This window comes from Ranitomeya variabilis, chromosome 5 (assembly GCF_051348905.1).
Source record: "Ranitomeya variabilis isolate aRanVar5 chromosome 5, aRanVar5.hap1, whole genome shotgun sequence".
Classification (NCBI taxonomy): domain Eukaryota; kingdom Metazoa; phylum Chordata; class Amphibia; order Anura; family Dendrobatidae; genus Ranitomeya; species Ranitomeya variabilis.
In genome coordinates, this window is record NC_135236.1 from 108,805,038 (window position 1) to 108,826,565 (window position 21,528).

The 21,528-nt window shown below is 43.4% G+C and overlaps 1 protein-coding gene across 6 annotated transcripts in view; it reads right to left on the reverse strand.

Annotated features, from left to right (window-relative positions):
* The window catches only part of TET3 (tet methylcytosine dioxygenase 3), a 96,182-nt gene that overhangs the window by 15,838 nt on the left and 58,816 nt on the right, over window positions 1-21,528 (reverse strand). For all 6 annotated transcript variants that reach the window (XM_077263114.1, XM_077263115.1, XM_077263116.1 and 3 more), the window contains 6 exons: window positions 14,959-15,049; window positions 14,686-14,779; window positions 11,209-11,417; window positions 10,875-11,025; window positions 8,626-8,715; window positions 8,194-8,331 (listed from right to left, as the gene is read on the reverse strand). In XM_077263114.1, coding sequence (XP_077119229.1) covers window positions 8,194-8,331; window positions 8,626-8,715; window positions 10,875-11,025; window positions 11,209-11,417; window positions 14,686-14,779; window positions 14,959-15,049 — 773 coding nt within the window. The remainder of the gene's footprint in view (window positions 1-8,193; window positions 8,332-8,625; window positions 8,716-10,874; window positions 11,026-11,208; window positions 11,418-14,685; window positions 14,780-14,958; window positions 15,050-21,528) is intronic.

Below are 21,528 nucleotides of genomic sequence, written 5' to 3' on the forward strand. Positions count from 1 at the left end.
TTTTAGGGACCACATCTCATTTGAAGTCATTTTGAGGGGTCTATATGACAGAAAATACCCAAGTGTGACACCATTCTAAAAACTGCACCCCTCAAGGTGCTCAAAACCACATTCAAGAAATGTATTAACCCTTCAGGTGTTTCACAGGAATTTTTGGAATGTTAAAATAAAAATGAACATTTAACTTTTTTTCACACAAAATTTATTTCAGCTCCAATTTGTTTTATTTTACCAAGGGTAACAGGAGAAAATGGACCCCAAAAGTTGTTGTCCAATTTGTCCTGTGTACGCTGATACCCCATATGTGGGGGTAAACCACTGGCAGAGCTCGGAAGGGAAGGAGCGCCGTTTGGAATGCAGACTTAAATGGATTGGTCTGCAGGCGTCACGTTGCATTTGCAGAGCCCCTGATGTACCCAAACAGTAGAAACCCCCCACAAGTGACCCCAAATTGGAAACTAGACCTCCCAAGGAACTTATCTAGGTGTGTTGTGAGAACTTTGAACCCCCAAGTGTTTCACTACAGTTTATAATGCAGAGCCGTGAAAATAAAAATTATTTTTTTTTTTCACAAAAATTATTTTTTAGCCCCCAGTTTTGTATTTTCACAAGGGTAACAGGATAAATTGGACCCCAAAAGTTGTTGTCCAATTTGTCCGGTGTACGCTGATACCCCATATGTGGGGGTAAACCACTGTTTGGGCGCATGGCAGAGCTCGGAAGGGAAGGAGAGCCGTTTGGAATGCAGACTTAGATGGATTGGTCTGCAGGCGTCACGTTGCATTTGCAGAGCCCCTGATGTACCTAAACAGTAGAAACCCCCCACAAGTGACCCCATATTGGAAATTAGACCCCCCAAGGAACTTATCCAGATGTGTTGTGAAAACTTTGAACCCCCAAGTGTTTCACTACAGTTTACAACGCAGAGCCGTGAAAATAAAAAATCCTTTTTTTTCCCACAAAACTTATTTTTTAGCCCCCAGTTTTGTATTTTCACAAGGGTAACAGGAGAAATTGGACCCCAAAAGATGTTGTCCAATTTGTCCTGAGTACGCCGATACCCCATATGTTGGGTTAAACCCCTGTTTGGGCACACGGGAGAGCTCTGAAGGGAAGGAGCACTGTTTTACTTTTTCGACGCAGAATTGTCTGGAATTGAGATCGGATGCCATGTCCCGTTTGGAGAGCCCCTGATGTGCCTAAACAGTGGAAACCCCCCAATTATAACTGAAACCCTAATCCAAACACACCCCTTACCCTAATCCCAATGGTAACCCTAACCACACCCCTAACCCTGACACACCCCTAACCCTAATCCCAACCCTATTCCCAACCGTAAATGTAATCCAAACCCTAACCCTGACTTTAGCCCCAATCCTAACTGTAGCCTTAACCCTAGCCCCAACCCTAGCCCTAACCCTAACCCTAGCCCTAACCCTAGCCCTAACCCTAGCAATAACCCTAGCAATAACCCTAACCCTAGCAATAACCCTAACCCTAGCAATAACCCTAGCCCTAACCCTAGCCCTAACCCTAACCCTAGCCCTAACCCTAATGGGAAAATGGAAATAAATACATTTTTTAATTTTTTTTTATTTTTCCCTAACTAAGGGGGTGATGAAGGGGGGTTTGATTTACTTTTATAGCGGGTTATTTAGCGGATTTTTATGATTGGCAGCTGTCACACACTGAAAGACGCTTTTTATTGCAAAAAATATTTTTTGCGTTACCACATTTTGAGAGCTATAATTTTTCCATATTTTGGTCCACAGAGTCATATGAGGTCTTGTTTTTTGCGGGACGAGTTGACGTTTTTATTGGTAACATTTTCGGGCACATGACATTTTTTTATCACTTTTTATTCCGATTTTTCTGAGGCAGAATGATCAAAAACCAGCTATTCATGAATTTCTTTTGGGGGAGGCGTTTATACCGTTCCGCGTTTGGTAAAATTGATAAAGCAGTTTTATTCTTCGGGTCAGTACGATTACAGCGATACCTCATTTATATCATTTTTTTATGTTTTGGCGCTTTTATACGATAAAAGCTATTTTATAGAAAAAATAATTATTTTGGTATCGCTTTATTCTCAGGACTATAACTTTTTTCTTTTTTTGCTGATGATGATGTATGGCGGCTCGTTTTTTGCGGGACAAGATGACGTTTTCAGCGGTACCATGGTTATTTATATCTGTCTTTTTGATCGCGTGTTATTCCACTTTTTGTTCGGCGGTATGGTATTGAAGCGTTGTTTTTTGCCTCGTTTTTTTTTTTTTCTTACGGTGTTTACTGAAGGGGTTAACTAGTGGGGCAGTATTATAGGTTAGGTCGTTACGGACGCGGCGATACTAAATATGTGTACTTTTATTGTTTTGTTTTTTTTATTTAGATAAAGAAATGTATTTATGGGAATAATTTTTTTTTTTTTTTATTTATTTAGGAATTTATTTTTTATTTATTTTTTTACACATGTGGAAATTTTTTTTTTTTACTTTTTTACTTTGTCCCAGGGGGGGACATTACAGATCGGTGATCTGACAGTGTGCACAGCACTCTGTCAGATCACCGATCTCACTTAGAGTGCAGCAGGCTTACCAACGCCTGCTCTGAGCAGGCACTCGGTAAGCCACCTCCCTCCCTGCAGGACCCGGATGCCGCGGCCATCTTGGATCCGGGACCTGCGGCGAGGAGGGAGGTAGGAGACCCTCGGAGCAACGCGATCACATCGCGTTGCTGCGGGGGTCTCAGGGAAGCCCGCAGGGAGCCCCCTCCCCGCGCAATGCTTCCCTATACCGCCGGTACACCGCGATCATGTTTGATCGCGGTGTGCCGGGGGTTAACGTGTCGGGGCGGTCCGTGACCGCTCCTGGCACATAGTGCCGGATGTCAGCTGCGATAGGCAGCTGACACCCGGCCGTGATCGGCCGCGCTCCCCCCGTGAGCGCGGCCGATCGCGTATGACGTACTATCCCGTCGGTGGTCATACGGGCCCACCCCACCTCGACGGGATAGTACGTCAGATGTCAGAAAGGGGTTAAAATGTAAAATCTGGGGCGAAAACAAAGTTTTATAATTATTTTTTCAACACTGCTCAATGGTATAAAATTCTGGGACACAGATGCGATGTCAATATGATCACTGCATATCTAGATGAATTTATTGAGAAGTGTAGTTTGTAAAATTAGGTCACTTATTGGGGGATTCTGCTGTTCTGGCACCACAGGGGCTCTGCCAATGTGACATGGCAACTTCAAACCAGTCCAGCAAATTCTGAACTCTAATAGAACGCTTCTTCCCTTCTGAGCTTTGCAGTGTGCCTCAAAAGTAGTTTCCAACCACATATGGGGTATCGGTCTACCCAGAAAAAATTGCACAACAAATTTTGGGGTCCATTTTCTCCTGCTAGCCTTGTGAAAAAGGAAAAGTATTGGGACTAAAAACATTTTTGTAGGAAAATATATATATTTTTTTCATTTTCACAGTTCAACGTTGTAAAATTCTGTGAAGAACCTGTGGGTTTAAGGAGCTCACAACACATCTGGATAAATTCCTTGAGGGGTCTAGTTTCCAAATTGGGGGTCACTTGTGGGGTGTTTCCACTGTTTAGGCACATTAGGGGCTCTCCAAATGCGACATGACACCCGCAGACCATTCCATCAAAGTCTGCGTTTCAAAATGTCACTCCTTCCTTTATGCGCCCTGTAGGGCATCAAAACAGTAGTTTCCCCCCACATATGGGGTATCAGTGCACTCAGGAGAAATTGCACAACAAATTGTATGGTGCAAGTTTTCCTGTTACCGTTGTGAAAATGCAAACTTGAAGCTAAAAAACATTTTAGAAGGAAAAATGTGATTTTTTTTATTTTCACGTCTTAAAGGGAGCCTGTCACCCCCAAAATCGAAGGTGAGCTAAGCCCACCAGCATCAGGGGCTTATCTACAGTATTCTGGAATGCTGTAGATAAGCCTCCGATGTATCCTGAAAGAGGAGAAAAAGAGGTTAGATTACACTCACCCAGGGGCGGTTCTGGTCCAATAGGCGTCGCGGTCCGGTCCGGGGACTCCCATCTTCTTACGATGACGTCCTTTTCTTGTCTTCACGCTGCGGCTCTGGCGCAGGCGTACTTTGTCTGCCCTGTTGAGAGCAAAGTACTGCAGTGCGCAGGAGCCGGGAAAGGTCAGAGAGGCCCAGCACCTGCGCACTGCAGTACTTTGCTCTGCCCTCAACAGGGCAAAGTACGCCTGCGCCGGAGCCGCAGCGTGAACACAAGAAGAGGAAGTCATCATAAGAAGATGGGAGGCCCCGGACCAGACCGCGACGCCTATCGGACCAGAACCGGACCGCCCCTGGGTGAGTATAATCTAACCTCTTTTTCTCATCTTTCAGGATACATCGGGGGCTTATCTACAGCATTACAGAATACTGTAGATAAGCCCCTGATGCTGGTGGCCTTAGCTCACCTTCCATTTTGGGGGTGACAGGTTCCCTTTAACATTATAAACTTCTGTGAAGCACCTGGGAGTTCAAAGTGCTCACCACACATCTAGATAAGTTCCCTGAGGGGTCTATATTCCAAAATGGTGTCACTTGTGGGGAGTTGCCATTGTTTAGTTACATCAGGGGCTCTCCAACACTTCATGGCATCTGCTAATTATTCCAGCAAATTTTACATTCAACAAGTCAAACGGTGCTCATTTCTTTCTGAGCCCTGCAAGGCAACCAAACAGTAGCTTTACCCCATATATGGGTATCGGCATGCTCAGGAGAAATTGCGCAACACATTTTGGAGTCCATTTTCTCCGTTACCCTTGTAAAAATTCGTTCCACATTCCAGTAATTCCTGTGAAGCACCTGAAGGCTTAATAAACTTCTTGAATCCCTTAACCCCCGGAGGTAGTTTCATTTTTGCGTTTTCATTTTTTGCTCCCCTTCTTTCCAGAGCCATAACTTTTTTTTATTTTTCAGTCAATGTGGCCATGTGAGGGCTTTTTTTTGCAGGACGAGTTGTACTTTTGAACGACACCATTGGTTTTAACATATCGTGTACTGGAAAACGGGAAAAAATTCCAAGTGTGGTAAAAATGCAAAAAAGTGCAATCCCAGAGGTTTTTTTTTTTTACCATGTTCACTAAATGCTAAGACTGACCTGCCATTATGATTCTCAAGGTCAGTACGAGTTCATAGACACCAAACATGTCTAGGTTCTTTTTTTTTTTCATCTAAGTGGTGAAAAAAAAATTCCAAAGTTTGTTTAAAAAAAAGAAAAAAAAATGGTGCCATTTTCCGATACCCATAGCGTCTTCATTTTTCGTGATCTCGGGTTGGGTGTGGGCTTACTTTTTGCGCACTGAGCTGATGTGTTTAATTATACCATTTTGGTGCAGATACAATTTTTGATCTGCCGTTATTTCATTTTTACTTTTTTTCTCGTTACGCCGTTTAGCGATCGGTCAGTAATTTTTTTATATTGAGAGATCGGGCGATTCTGAACGCGGTGATACCAAATGTGTATGTTTGATTTTTTTTTAATTATTGTTTTATTTTGAATGGGGGAAAAAGGGGGTGATTTGAACTTTAATATATTTTTGCTCATTTTTTATTTTTTTTTAACTTTTGACATGCTTTAATAGTGTCCATGGGAAACTAAAAGCTGCCATAATCCGATCGGCTCTGCTACATACAGGTGATGATCAGATCGCCTGTATGTAGCAGAATTGCTCATTCGCTATGAGCGCTGACCACCGGGCAGCGCTCATATCAATCCAGCAGTGACAAACATAGAAGTCTGCTGGAGAACTCTGGTTGTCATGCCAACTCATCGGCAACCCACGTTCATGTGACATGGGCGCCAATGGGTGGGATCTCCGGAGCTCTTGCCGGAAGCGCAAGTTAAATGGCGCTGTCAAAGATTGACAGCGGCATTTAACTAGCTAACAGCTGCGGGTGGATTGCGATTCCACCCGCGGCTGTTAGAGGCACATGTCAGCTGTTCAAAACAGCTGACATGTGCCAAAAAAAACATGGGCTCCGGCGCTGAGCCCATATCAAAGGAAGGAAGTCCGGCATCGGCATACAATTTGCCCGATGTCAGAAAGGGGTTAACCCTTATAACTTCCTAACAAAATAAATTCATTTTCAAAAGTTGTGCTGATGTAAAGTAGACATGTGGGATATGTTATTTATTAACTATATTGTGTGACATAACTCCCTGGTTTAAGGGCATGAAATAGAAGGTTTGAAAATTGCTAAATTCTCTCCAATTTATTTATTATAAATAAATACACACACACACATATATATATATATATATATATATATATATATATATATATATATATATATATATATACACACCGTATATACTCGAGTATAAGCCGAGATTTTCAGCCCAAATTTTTGGGCTGAAAGTGCCCCCTCGGCTTATATTCGAGTCACGGTCGGCGGTGGGGTCAGCGGGTGAGGGGGAGAGGGCGCTGAGGCATACTCACCTAGTCCCGGCGATCCTGACGCTCCCCCTGCCCGTCCCACGGTCTCCGGGTGCAGCAGCTCTTCCCCTGTTCAGCGGTCACATGGGACCGCTCATTAGAGAAATGAATAGGCTGCTCCACCTCCCATAGGGGCGGAGCCGCATAATTCATTTCTCTAATCAGCGGTGCCGGTGACCGCTGACAGAGGAAGAGGCTGCGGCACCCGGAGACCAGCTGTCCGGGAGAAGGAGCCAGGGACGCCGGGAGCAGGTAAGTATCGCATATTCACCTGTCCTCGTTCCACACGCCGGGCGCTGTCTCCATCTTCCCGGCGTCTCTCTTTCTCCACACTGACTGTGCAGGTCAGAGGGCGCGATGACGCATATAGTGTGCGCACCGCCCTCTGCCTGATCAGTCAGTGCAGAGAGACGCCGGGAAGATGGCGCCGAGGAGCTGCAAGAGAGGTGAGTATGTGTTTTATTATTTTTATTGCAGCAGCAGCACAGCTATGGGGCAATAATGGACGGTGCAGAGCACTATATGGCACAGCTATGGGGCAATAATGGTGCAGAGCACTATATGGCACAGCTATGGGGCAATAATGGTGCAGAGCATTATATGGCACAGCTATGGGGCAATAATGGTGCAGAGCACTGTATGGCACAGCTATGGGGCAATAATGGTGCAGAGCACTGTATGGCACAGCTATGGGGCAATAATGAACGGTGCAGAGCACTGTATGGCACAGCTATGGGGCAATAATGAACGGTGCAGAGCACTATATGGCACAGCTATGGGGCAATAATGGTGCAGAGCACTGTATGGCACAGCTATGGGGCAATAATGGTGCAGAGCACTGTATGGCACAGCTATGGGGCAATAATGGTGCAAAGCACTGTATGGCACAGCTATGGGGCAATAATGGTGCAGAGCACTGTATGGCACAGCTATGGGGCAATAATGGTGCAGAGCACTATATGGCACAGCTATGGGGCAATAATGAATGGTGCAGAGCACTATATGGCACAGCTATGGGGCAATAATGGTGCAGAGCACTATATGGCACAGCTATGGGGCAATAATGAATGGTGCAGAGCACTATATGGCACAGCTATGGGGCAATAATGGTGCAGAGCACTATATGGCACAGCTATGGGACAATAATGGTGCAGAGCACTATATGGCACAGCTATGGGACAATAATGGTGCAGAGCACTATATGGCACAGCTATGGGACAATGGTGCAGAGCACTATATGGCACAGCTATGGGGCCATAATGAACGGTATGGAGCATCTATTTTTATTTTTGAAATTCACCGGTAGCTGCTGCATTTTCCACCCTAGGCTTATACTCGAGTCAATAAGTTTTCCCAGTTTTTTGTGGCAAAATTAGGGGGGTCGGCTTATACTCGGGTCGGCTTATACTCGAGTATATACGGTATATATATATATATATACATATACACACACACACACACACACTGTACATACATATATGCACACGTGTGTGTGTGTGTGAGCTTTATTATTGAGTTCTGTGCATATAGCCTTTGCAGGGAGAAGGCAGCCAGAACTTTATAACTTAACTACATGCCTGGAAATAAGATTTTGCGCTATGTATCAGAAATTAATCTATATATCCATATTTTGCAACCATTTAGAAAATAGGACCCCCCAAAAAAATGTACTAAATATTAATGGGACGATAGCAAATGATCAACTTACCACAGTGCAGCCATTGTAGAGATTGTGCTGGTCTTTATGTGCATGGGCACAAAAATCCATACATGCTGTAACACCGGAGAATGGCCGCCCTTCTTCCAAGCCGAGCCTGCAATCTATTGCTATTTCCTCATTGTTAACCTAAGAAACACAATAACATCTCCCTTTAATTTGCAGTACTTAATTTAAAGATGCTGTTCAAAATTGTAAAAGTTTTATCAATATGGTACGTAGAGAGAACTAAAAAAATATGGTCTCGTTCAACTACAGTGACAAATACATACAAAATGGAGGCACTGTGGATGCTCTGAGGACTTACTGAAACTTTTATACAGAAATCATGAAGGTACTGCGTGTTTCTCAGTTTTGGAGGCACTGGCAGGATCAGTGTCATGGGGTGCTATACCTTCATCTGTGACTCCCAAGTGGACATACCTGATTATGGTAAGCCTGTGGAGCAAGCATCTTGTAAACTGGAGCAACCCTAGTAGCCAGATCTTGAAAGTTATCTTTAAGACCGTCCTCCTACAAAAAAAAAAAGTGTAAGGAAAATAATCAGTATAATTCTTGATAAAATGCAAATATTAGTACATTTTTCTGCAGGGGAGATAGAGAATGATCAATTGGAGACTTTCCTGCTAAGGCTTCTTTCACACATCCGTAGGTACGGGGCCGCCGCAAACCGTCGGCTCGACGTACGTTGTGCTAAATTTATCACAACGTTGTGCAGCGGATGCAGTTTTACAACGCATCCGCTGCCCATTGTGATGAGCGGGAAGGAGGGGGCGGAGTTTCGGCCGCGCATGCGCGGTCGAAAATGGCGGACACGTCGCACAAAAAAAGTTACATTGAACTTTTTTTGTGCATTGCGTCCGCCAAAACACGACGGATCCGCCACAGGACGGATTCGACGTGTGCCCATCCGTCGCTAATACAAGTCTATGGGCAAAAAAAACGCATCCTGCAAGCACATTTGCAGGATCCGTTTTTTGCCCATAACGACGGATTGCAACGGAGGCAAAAGGACGGAAGTGTGAAAGTAGCCTTAACTGTTGAAGTATGCATCTACCAACATGAGGGAATTGTGTCTTCTTTTTTTTTTCTTTTTTTTTTTTTTTTTTTTAAATTAAAACATTTTATTGATATAATTTATTTTTTTTTTTAAAAAAACAAGAATTAATTGGTTTATTATTTTTCTTTTCTGTAACTGGGAGTAGTCTTTTGTATTTGTTGGTCTGTGTCATTGCACTACACTTACTGACAGCAAATGCAGCATACAATGGGCATGGGAGACTTAGGTCTGTCTCTGACCTCATCTCCTATGGCAGTATAAGATGCGCATCGTGCCCGCTCTTTGGCATGTGCAAGTCACAGTTGGGGAGAGAACGGAGGACCGAGCTTCATTCAACTCCTGGCCTCCAGGACTTCTAAGGGGAAGACAAGCACCTCTAGTGTGGTGAAGGTACATCCAGGGTCAGCAGCGTGGAGCACATCCAGGGTCAGCAGCGAGGAGCACATCTAGTGTGGTTAAAAAACTTCCAGGGTCCACAGCATGAAGCGCATCTATTGTGGTGAAAGTACATTCAGGCTATGTGCACACGTTCAGGATTTCTTGCAGAAATTTCCTGACAAAAACCGGACATTTCTGCCAGAAATCCGCATGCGTTTTTTTCGCGGTTTTTTGTGCCTTTTTATCAGGAGATTTCCCAATACATTAAATAGCGGGAAAAACGTGAAAAATCCGCAAAATTAATGAACATGCTGCGTTTTTTTACCGCGGAAAAAACGCATCATGTGCACAAAAATTGCGGAATGCATTCTAAATGATAGGATGCATATGTATGCGTTTTTTATGCGTTTTTATCGCAAAAAAACCCCAAAAATCCTGAATGTGTGCACATACCCTCAGGGTCCGCAGCGTGGAGCACATCTAGTGTGGTGAAATTACATCCAGGGTCTGCAGCGTGTAGCACATCTAGTGTGGTGAAAGTACAGCCAGGGGCAGCAGCGTGGAACACCACCGTGCCCCAACACCACCATTCATGGCGTTTCTTCTATTTGTGAGCAGCGCAGAAAGGGACATCAGACACTTGAATCACAGTGCAGTCAACAACAAATGGAACTGCCCTGTGATTAAAAAAAAAAAAAAAAAAAAAGTTTATCCACCATCACTCCCAACTTTTGCCAACACTCAAAAGGAGAGGGGAGGAGAGGAGTAGTGTAACACCATTGGGTGTAGTTGCTGCAATCGTAATACTATATAGCACTACTGTTGCTTTTCTTGGCAAAGTTGAGCAGCTGCTCCCTTTAATGTTCAACAGTAGAAGATGTGAAAAATTGAAATTATTTTTTGTATTTTCAACAAGTTAAAAAAGTAAAACACTTGCCGTTCATATAACTATTTTTTTCTGGGGGGTAACAGATTCTCTTTTAGCTATGGGGACTGTATCGAGGAGACAGCAGATGGCGCTGCATTGTTTGTTAATATTGCACCGTATGAAGTTCTTGGTTTGTGTGCATCAGTTCTTCCCTGTATCTTCCATGTTGTAATGATGCAGATAACGGTTGCTGTGCGTGCCAAGTATAAAAGTTCATTCACTAACATGACTCTGCTGAAAGCTGAAATCTACAATATTACCCTCTTTTATACAATATGTATATCATGTCCAAACAAAAGAACCTACCTCTTTAGGATGATCTCCAACAAGTCGAAACTTCCTTGGAGTTTGGCTTCGAGCATACTTGCATCCGTTGAAGTACATGCTCCACGAACAACCAAATGAGAAAGAAGCTCCGCAGGTGTTGGGATCCTTACCTTGGCACGCACAAGTTCGGCTAAAAAAGACATAGTATAATTTACATGGAACACGAGCACCCTATATATTTAAAAATATACCATTACGTTTTCATGCTCCTACTGTTCCAGGTCTTTCATACAATGGTCTGGGAATGTCAGTTTTACAGCTCAAGCAATGTCGCAAACATTTCTGATACATGTCTTTCATTCTATTAACTCACTCATTGTTCAGGCCACATCTTCTAGAGGTTGGGTTTCCAAATTTGGTGATGGTTTCTGTGATCCGGTCATATAACTTATCTCCCAAGGAACGAGTGATTCCCTCCCAAGCCATGATTAATATGATAATGACTGCGTTCTCGCAATGGTGGCCAGCTCGGTGTCGGACCAAACACAGCAGCTTCTCTTCCTCATCTTGTCGGCGGATGACCTAAAAGGCAGAAAATTCTAGACTAGTTAGATTTTGAACTATGTGCTTAAGAGTGCCTGCTTTATTTTCAGACATGGGTTATCAAATTAACAATAGGGATACTGTCATAGCTCGGTTTAGCTATAGGAAAAAAAATGGAGACACAAAGCGCAAAATAGGGTCTTATCCTTTAGATAACCAAGAGAGCTTTCTTAGAATAGCTCACCTGATTTTGTTGAATGAAGAGCATGTAGCGATTTCGGCTGCTGCAGATCCACAAGCCGATCAACGGCCGTATGAAAATATAAACTGTGCAGGAGGTGTGGGTTAAATCCGCGCTGCCTTAATGATGAAGTTCCAAGGATAATAAATTTAAAAGGTGGTTTATTCAACGTGTTTCAAGGTCAGTGCGACCTCTTCTTCAGGAATTTCCACATACATGTTGTATGTGGAAATTCCTGAAGAGGTCGCACTGACCTTGAAACGCGTTGAATAAACCACCTTTTAAATTTATTATCCTTGGAACTTCATCATTAAGGCAGCGCGGATTTAACCCACACCTCCTGCACAGTTTATAGCTCGGTTTAGAGATTTGTTGCTCTGTGGTCAGTTCCTATGTCTGCTGAGCTATTGCCCCTCTTCCCAGTCCAAATGCTGATGGTTTCAATTGTTTTTGTTCTCCCTTCTTGGTTTGCTCCTCATTTTCACATTTTGTTCTGCCCTACTGCATTCTGGTTGGGTATTATAATGTTCACCCTTCACTGCACTTCCTTGCTAGTTATACCTCTTTGTGGATGTGTGTTCATGAGTTCCAGCCCTTCAGCTAAGGGGTTTATCTTTCTTGATAAACTCCAGTTTTCCTGCAGTGAATGGGTATGTTTCCCCTCCCAGCACCTTTTCCTTTTTACCACTGTTATGTTTCTAGGATGTTATACCTGTTACTTTTATTTTTGGTTCTCCTTAGCGTTCCCGCTCTACCCTATATGAATGTGTTTTAGTTTCTCACCCAGTGTTATTGTACCTTACTACACACTTTCCTTTCCCCTTGTTGACAGTGTGTTGTGGCCTCTTCCCAGGGCCTCAGGAGGTATGAAAAACCCCTCCACAGCCTTTTAAAGAGTTAAGGTACCGTCACATTAAGCGACGCTGCAGCGATATCGACAACGATGCCGATCGCTGCAGCGTCGCTGGAGAGCTGTCACACAGACAGCTCTCCAGCGACCAACTATGCCGAAGTCCCCGGGTAACCAGGGTGAACATCGGGTTGCTAAGCGCAGGGCCACGCTTAGTAACCCGATGTTTACCCTGGTTACCAGTGTAAATGTAAAAAAACAAACACTACATACTTACATTCGCGTCCCCCGGCGTCCGCTTCCCTGCACTGTGTAAGCGCCGGCAGTAGCAGGGCACAGCGGTGACGTCACCGCTGTGCTTTGCTTTCCGGCCGGCACTGACAAATTCAGTGCAGGAAGCTCTGAGCAGCAGCGCGGACACCGGGGGACGTGACAGACATCAGAGGGTGAGTATGTACTGTTTTTTTTTTTTACTTTTACAATGGTAACCAGGGTAAATATCGGGTTACTAAGCGCGGCCCTGTGCTTAGTAACCCGATATTTACCCTGGTTACCATTGTAAAACATCGCTGGGATCATTGCTTTCGCTGTCAAACACGACGATACACGCCGATCTGACGACCAAATAAAGTTCTGAACTTTCAGCAACGACCAGCGATATCACAGCGGGATCCAGATCGCTGCTGCGTGTCAAACACAACGACATCGCTATCCAGGACGCTGCAACGTCACGGATCGCTATCGTTATCGCTGCAAAGTCGTTTAGTGTGAAGGTACCTTTAGGCCCAAGAGTTTCCCATGTGTGAGTGTGTACACGTTCATAACAGATAACCACTGGAACCTTTGTAGGGATACTGTGGTTATGGGAGTTTTCGATCCAGACAACCCCTTCATATGAATGGTTAATCAGCCACCTAAAATCTCTCACTATGCTATACAATTAAAGAAAAAATTACCTCACCAATGTGCCAATGTGCCTCTGATCCCATTTAAACAATTTCCAGCCCCCTGCCAGTCTCAGTTCTTTGTGCTCCAATGACACACAGTGTCAACAAGGACTTATGAGGTTACCACTGCAGCCAGTGATTGGCTGCAGTGGTCATATGTCAGCTTCAACAAGTCATGAGAAAGACCCAGGAAGATTTAACCAGGATCCACAGAACATCAGTTTATTGTTTAGAATTCTGTGACCTTTGTGAAAAATTGTAGGTTGCTGGACAACTGTTTTAATGGGTCACAAAGGGGGATCTATAAGCTATGGAACAGAGTCACTTACACTTTAATGAGCAGCTACTTGTGGGTAAATGAGCAGCTTATTGAAACCTTCCCACGCTAGATGCTGAGGGGGTCTTCGGATGAAGAGCTGCAGCTCTCGTAATAAAGAGGCGGATTCTGTCATGAGGCAGCTCATCCTACAATTTACTACATTTTTTTTGTAGATATTTGGAATTTTAAAGGGATTGCAAATATCTCGAATACCGTTTCTACATTTTAATTATATGGTACAGAAACCCTTTGCAATGAATGAAAGTGCTATTCATTCTTTCATATTTCACCAAAATGTAGACTTCTTAGAGCGGATATCAGCAACATTCAAGAAGGTTTCATCTCATTCATATTTGTGGTGACCCTGGCCGCTCACAGCCCCAGTCTATAAATATTGCTATAAACAGGCTTGTCCTCGGTTCACCTCTATCCTACATACGATTGTCTGCTTCCTGCTGTTGAGGAACAACATCCTTTATCAGAAAGCGCAAAGGGGAAAAACCGAGGAGGAAGGTGGCGCTCAATGTCAAGTACAAAAGGAGGAAGGGATCATATATAAACATACACAAACACATACACTCCGCCATATCTGCTGACTACAGTTGAGAGGTGGCGTGCCGAATATCTGTCAGTCTAAGAGACGTGAATGGAGTGGTGGTCAAACACGCCCATTACCACTCCATTTACATGCGACTTTGGGACCCTCTGTCTAGTGAACAGTGCAGAAGTAGCAGTCGGAGCCCCATTAAATGATTGATTTTTCATGAAATATTGAAAAAATCAAACGGAGCAATGACTAAGCATTCCAGAAGAAATGTCTAAAATTAATTTGATGGTAGGTGCTATCATCAAATATATGAAAACATGAACTAAACGCTCAATAAGAACAGGAGGTCCATCTGTCAGAAAAGAAAACTTTTGGTCAAATATGAAAAAGTGCAATCACCTACCCATTTAGCAATGGGGCAACCCCTGGAGCTCTTCCCTTCTTTTCCTGTGTAAATGACTTTTTCAATTCGGATAGCATTCCCTTTCTCTCCATACCTGAAAATAACAACAACTGCATAAATAAAAAAACATTATGATACGTAAGCTAATTAACTGTAAGGGAGGAAAAAATAAAATAAAATCATAAAGAAAACGCAATTTTCGCAAGCAAGTAGTGATAAACCATGAGCCAAACAGGGTTAACCTTCAGTAAAACCTTCCCCCGTCCTACTTACCTTTCCTCCATTAATTCTCTAATTGAGGCTACAGTTGGTCCAGATCCAAGGTGAGTGTAATACGGCCCTTCATCCTTCTCATTAATTTGTTCTGCAAAGAAACAGGACACTGATCATGATGAAGCCCTCCAAGAGCATCAGCGATGGCAGACACCAGCCTTAAAAATAGACTAGATCAATGAAAAGGCATTTTATGGATAATTACTTTAAAGGGTTTAAATAAAAATAAAAAAATTATATATATATATATATATATATATATATATATATATATATATATATATATATATATATATATATATATATATATATATATATATATATATATATATATATATATATATATATATATATATATATATATATACACACACACATACATATTTATTAATATTAGTCCAGCTTGGTTTTCCACAGATCAGCGACATTATTTTACATATTTTGGTGGTTACCCCAGGTAAAAAAAAAAAGCAATCTTCATTCCCTTCCATTTTGAAAAGTCCCTAATATGCTGGATGTGAAGTCTGTGTCCAGGATGCTGCGGTCTTAAAGGGGGTAGTCCCGAAATCACAAAGCGATATTGTTATAATGTACACACATTTATTCATGCGTACCAGTATAACCCATTTTTTTTAAATCTTCCCCATTTTGCACACATCACCCCTCTCCCATGGATGCCCCTCCATGCTCTATCTACCGTTTAGTTGCCTTTGGTTCTGCCCTGTAGCTCTGGGGGTCCTGGCCCATGCTGCACAGTGCAGGCTCGCTCTCAGCTGGCATCCTGCCAGTATAGCTCTGAGCTTCTACTGTAATGTATTATGTCACGGATAGAGGGCAGAGCCTCCTTTACAGTGCAGAGCGCATAGGAGGATGCAGCCATGTGTGTGCTGGTAACAGATATACTGCAAGATAAGGCTCTGTATAGAAGGGCTGGGGGAAAAAAATACTGCAGGAGGGCTAGGTATATAGAGGAGCTGTGAGGAGAGATACATTGCAGGATGGGGCTGTATACAGAGGATTGAAGAGACATATACTGCTGTGTACTGGGGTTCAGGTAAGCTGAGCTGTGTTTGTTGCCCACTTCTGAGAGATCAGTGATGTGAAAATTCAAATGCTGCTCTATTGATGCGTATGACAGAGGAAAAGCTTCTGCTACACGCATCAACAGCAGGAAACAAGCACAACTATGCACTGTCGTTGTGGAGGAGTGCAGGACAGTTGGGTTTTGCTATATCCAGCTCCAGCAGACAAAAATCACACAGCAGCTATACTGATGTAGATGGCAGGAGATACAATCTGATAGCAAATGTGCTGTATAGGAGCAGAGAGAGCGCAGAAGTATAAGGTGAATTACTCACAGAGATGGGGGAACAGTCATGAGCATACCGGAAAGCGGTCTCCTGAGAAGAAACAAGACCTGCTGATTTTTAGACCCCAAATTAACATCCATTATTATTATAGCGCCACTTATTCCATGTGAAATGTGAAAGTTCCTATATTGCTGAAGATGTCCATAATTTTGTTTCACAAGTCTATGCCTCAGTCCTATAGAAATCCATTGGCTTGGTCCTGCACTTTCAGATCTCTGGCCTCTACCCCTTTTTTACTCCCTTGCCACCAGCCTCCTGTCACTGACTAACGGGGTTACTCTTCTACGTGACCTGCTCCTGCCTGAGATCTTGCGCAAGTGACGTCGTATGCCCAGATTGATAGTCCAGCCCTCGAACATCATCAGGACCTTCCTGTGCATGCCCCACCCGAGGATGACGGCACTTGCATTAAATTTCAGGTGGGGAATAAGGTCCCAGAGAAGAGTGAACCGTCAATCACTGACAGGAGGCCGGCGGCAGGCGGCCAATAGGGGAGATGTATTTCCATCAAATGGAGCCACAAACAAAGGTCATCAACATTATAGGGTTTTCATATGAATCACGTTGGTTTGGGGTTTAAAAACCTTCTGACCGGTTCCTTGAACTCATCATCTCCTTATTTTCCTATTAGATATTTAATAGCTTGTGCTGGCAGGTTCTAAAGCCGGGTTAAGACAAGTATGAAAAGTCATCCATATTTCATCCAGAACACTCAGATGATTTTCATCCACATTTTCACCCGTGTACTCATTTTTTACGCTCATGTTGCATCCGATTTTATACATCAACAGCTTAAAACCTACATGATCAAATGCAGTTTCCTAGGTTATAGTGGTAATGTATCAGAAAATATTGGATGCAATTCGGATGATTCGAAAATCTGAAAAGAATAGTGCTGAATGCTTTGATTTTTTTTACCACAAGGACAATTGCTCCTTGTGAAAAATGATCATCTGAACAGCCATAAGGGCTCATTCACATGAACGTAAAATACAGATGTGTGCGGTCAGAGTAAAAATCGGACAGCACACAGAGGTGTAATCCAACAGTGCCGTTTAGACAACAGTCTTTACACATGGACCGAGTACCTGGAAGAATTGATGGTTTGATGCGGTTTTGAACGCCCTTGTGGGATTTAGGAGATAACATTTTGTTCCTTCACTTTGATTTTGATAATTAATAAAGATAAATTAACATTTTTATTTTTTAAAGCATTCTTACTTTGCAGTATTGTTTTCCCACATCTGCGTAACCAGTTTGCACAACAGTGTGAGTGTGTGTGTGTGTGTGTGTGTGTGTGTGTGTGTGTGTGGGTTTGTGTATACACACACACGTGCTTTAGAATATAAACCACCCGTTACTATCCTCTCTGTCCTCTTTATAGTATGCCCACTCCTCGTACAGCTGCCACCCAAGTATGTTACTGGTACACAAGGTCGTGTATGATCACATGCAGAATTGATTACTTTGTGAAATCTGCTGAACTTCCTTAATGAGTTATTGATCACTGGTTTACCGAGCTCGCCGTCCTTGTAACAATCCTATGACGAACGCCCCGGGCATTGGATCTCCTTGGAGTAGTCAGGTGGACATCCTAGATCCGATTACTCCACACTTTGATGACACAGCGGCAGCATTGCAAAGATATTTTACAGAAACGCCTGGAAATGCTTACATGATAGTCTGCTTACGTTAGCGATAAAGGTTTCCTATGATCTATTACAATCTATAAGTCAATTGATATTATGGACCTACAAAAGCAAAATAAGTAAGGGCTCAGTAGTGTGCAAAGTATAGGCCAAGGAGATGATCTCTGTGGTTTTATTGGAAACACTCATCTGGTTGTGCGAGTTTATATAATATAGTAGGGCAGCCGGGGGACTTTAAACCATCCGTAACAACCTTGTCAGACCATCAGCTAAGGAAACGCTCTAGGCAGTTCTACACTGTGCTATTTCCAGTGCACGGCCTTGGGGGGCACATGACCTCTCGCTCTGGTGTTTTTGAATCCATATGACAGACCCCATCCCCTCAGACCCTGCCCTATACAGAAGACAGACTGTATCCATTGTTCCTGGAGTGGCATTTTTTTGTATCTTACACTATGGTACAACTGTACCTCCATCCTGCATAGTCAGGGTCGTTAAGGTGCACTTACACTGCGAAAAGGAAGGAGGGATTCCAGCTTCATCAATAGCAAAAAAGTTTATTCCAGTAAAATGGTTTCCATAATCACAGTGGATACAGCAACGCGTTTCGGACCCAGGCCTGCGTTCTTTGTCACAGCTGTGTTCTTTGTGAGCTCTGACAAGGAACGCAGGCTTGCGTTCAAAATGCGTTGCTATATCCACTGAGATTATGGAATCCATTTTAGGCCCCTTTCACACATCAGTTTTTTGCCGTCAGTCACAATCCGTTGGCTCGACAGATCCGTCGCAGATTGTGAAAAACTGATGAGACGGATCGATTTTTTGGACGGATCCTACTAGCGGATCTGGCTAATTGGATCGGAGCACGCTCAGTTAAAAACGGATCCGGCGCCATAGGCTTCCATTCTAGCAAATGACAGATGGCGACGGATACGTCGCTGTCTGCTCTTTCGACGGATACAAAAAACTGTACTTTGTCCGTTGTCTCCGGCCAAACAATTTTCGACGGATCCGGCGAACGACGGATGAAACGTGAGGCCATCTTTCGCAATCCGTTACTAATACACGTCTATGAGAAAAAAACAGATTCGGCGGCATCAGTCGCTGAATCCGTTTTTTTTTTCAAAATCCGATGGATTGCGACTGATGGCAAAAAACTGATGTGTGAAAGGGGCCTTACTTGAATAAACTTTTGCAACTGATGAAGCTAGAATCCCTCCTTCCACATTGCATTCAACTACAAGTGGTCCCTCAAGTTCCGTGCTTCAGGATGTCTGAGCTGGGGAAATCCCTTATTTTTGGATAGACTCTTACACTGTACAGATATCCTGAATAAGTGTTACTACAAATGCTCGTTTCGCAATAATCAGGCATTGTAAATAGTCTGATGATCATGCAATGGACGACCAAAATGTGTAGGGTCAACCAGTCTTTTGGTTGGTTAAAATATATATTGTTCTCAGCAGCACATCATCCTGACCACTTTTTGTGTGATCTGTTAGCACTTCCAGTCAGCTGGAGGAAACCCAGCTTTAGTGGTGATGCTGGCATGCGTGATTCTTGGCTTCCAAGGCCAGCGATTGGCTGCAGTGGTCACAAAATTACATAATTTAACAAGTAAGAGGACTGATGGAGACAACTCAAGCAGCATCAGATTAGAAAGCCGTGCTATGGCACTTTTATTAGATTATGATCACAAAGTCTACTTTTTTTTTAATTTGTGGCTTTTGTATAGCACCAACATATGCCTTAGCGCTTCACAAACAATTTTTTAGTTCCTATGGGGCCTGCTAACCAAATTGTCTATTAGAACATCTTTGGAGGGTGGAAGAAAACCAGAATACCTGGTTCCATGGAAAATATACCAACTCCATGGACGTTGTCCTTGGTCGAATAGTGAAATGATGACCCAAGCGTTAAAGGCAACAATGCTAACTACTGAGCCACTGCGCTAATAGGAAAATGACAAGTCCTGGAAAACCCCTTTACACTTGCAGAACTAGGAGTTAATTTGAATCACCCAGAACCCATCATCTCATTATAAGGATTGATATGTTTACCGCATATCCGTCTTTGACGACCCTACACATTAAAAGCCTTATGTGCCTCCCAAGAAGTAACGAGGGAATTGTCAGAGGAAGGATGAGGTTAAAAACTAGTATATAAAAAGTCACTTTGGCAAAAATTTCTTAGCAAGTCTAAAAATGCCCATACACTATACAGAGGTCTTGTCCGAACCTCTCCACAGGCAAACAGCCAGTGGCGTACCATTCAGCCTGCGCATCGGAGTAACTACATTGTGCTGGCCGGCTGGAGCCTCCGTTCACATGTGGCATCGAGGAACTGGGGCTAGGCGAGTTTGTTTGTCAGTACTTGTGAGTGTGGGGGCTGTGAGGGCCATAATATTGTATGTAGGGGGTCTGTCAGGGCCATGATACTGTGTGGGGGGAATCATAATGTGCATGGCTGACTGTGGTGGCATCATAATTTTCTAAGGTCTCTAAATTGTTCATGCGGTGAATATGGGATAGAGTGGGGAGAACAAATACAGTGTTCCTACAATTCACGCATTCTGCTATGATGCCCAATAATTTCAATGTACACCCCTTTTCCCCACTAATGAGACTTAATATATACTCTCGCACCCCTCCAATCTATTCTAAACTCTGCTGCCCGACTAATCCACCTGTCCCCCGCTATTCCCCGGCCTCTCCCCTCTGTCAATCCCTGCACTGGCTCCCCATTGACCAGAGACTCCAGTACAAAACCCTAACCATGACATACAAAGCCATCCACAACCTGTCTCCTCCATACATCTGTGACCTCGTCTCCCGGTACTTTCCTGCACGCAACCTCCGATCCTCACAAGATCTCCTTCTCTACTCCTCTCTTATCTCCTCTTCCCACAATCGCATACAAGATTTCTCTCGTGCATCCCCCCTACTCTGGAACCCTCTACCACAACACATCAGACTCTCGCCTACTGTGGAAACCTTCAAAAAGAACCTGAAGACTCACCTCTTCCGACAAGCCTACAGCCTGCAGTAACCACCGATCGACCAAACCGCTGCATGACCAGATCTGCCCTCACCTACTGTATTCTCACCCATCCCTTGTAGATTGTGGGCCCTCTCGGACAGGGTCCTCTCTCCTCCTGTACCAGTTATGACTTGTGTTGTTCAAGATTATTGTACTTGTTTTTGTTATGTATACCCCTCCTCACATGTAAAGCGCCATGGAATAAATGGCGCTATAATAATAAATAATATACTGAACGGACAAACTCTTTATGATTGCATACTCACTCCAAGCTTCAAAATGGTTACAGAACTTATTTTCCTGAGGACGATCGCGCGAGGAGTGATATTTTTTTATATGTGCAGACACTATAGGGTTACTAATCAATTATATAAAAAAATGTAAGCAAGTGACACAAAGCGCCAGAGATAAAACTCTCCTACCATCCACATCACAGCAGCTAGGAGGCATTTTGTGTTTTCCCTTGACAAGGCTAATAACAGTGATAAATGGTACTGTGGAGCAGAAAGCAG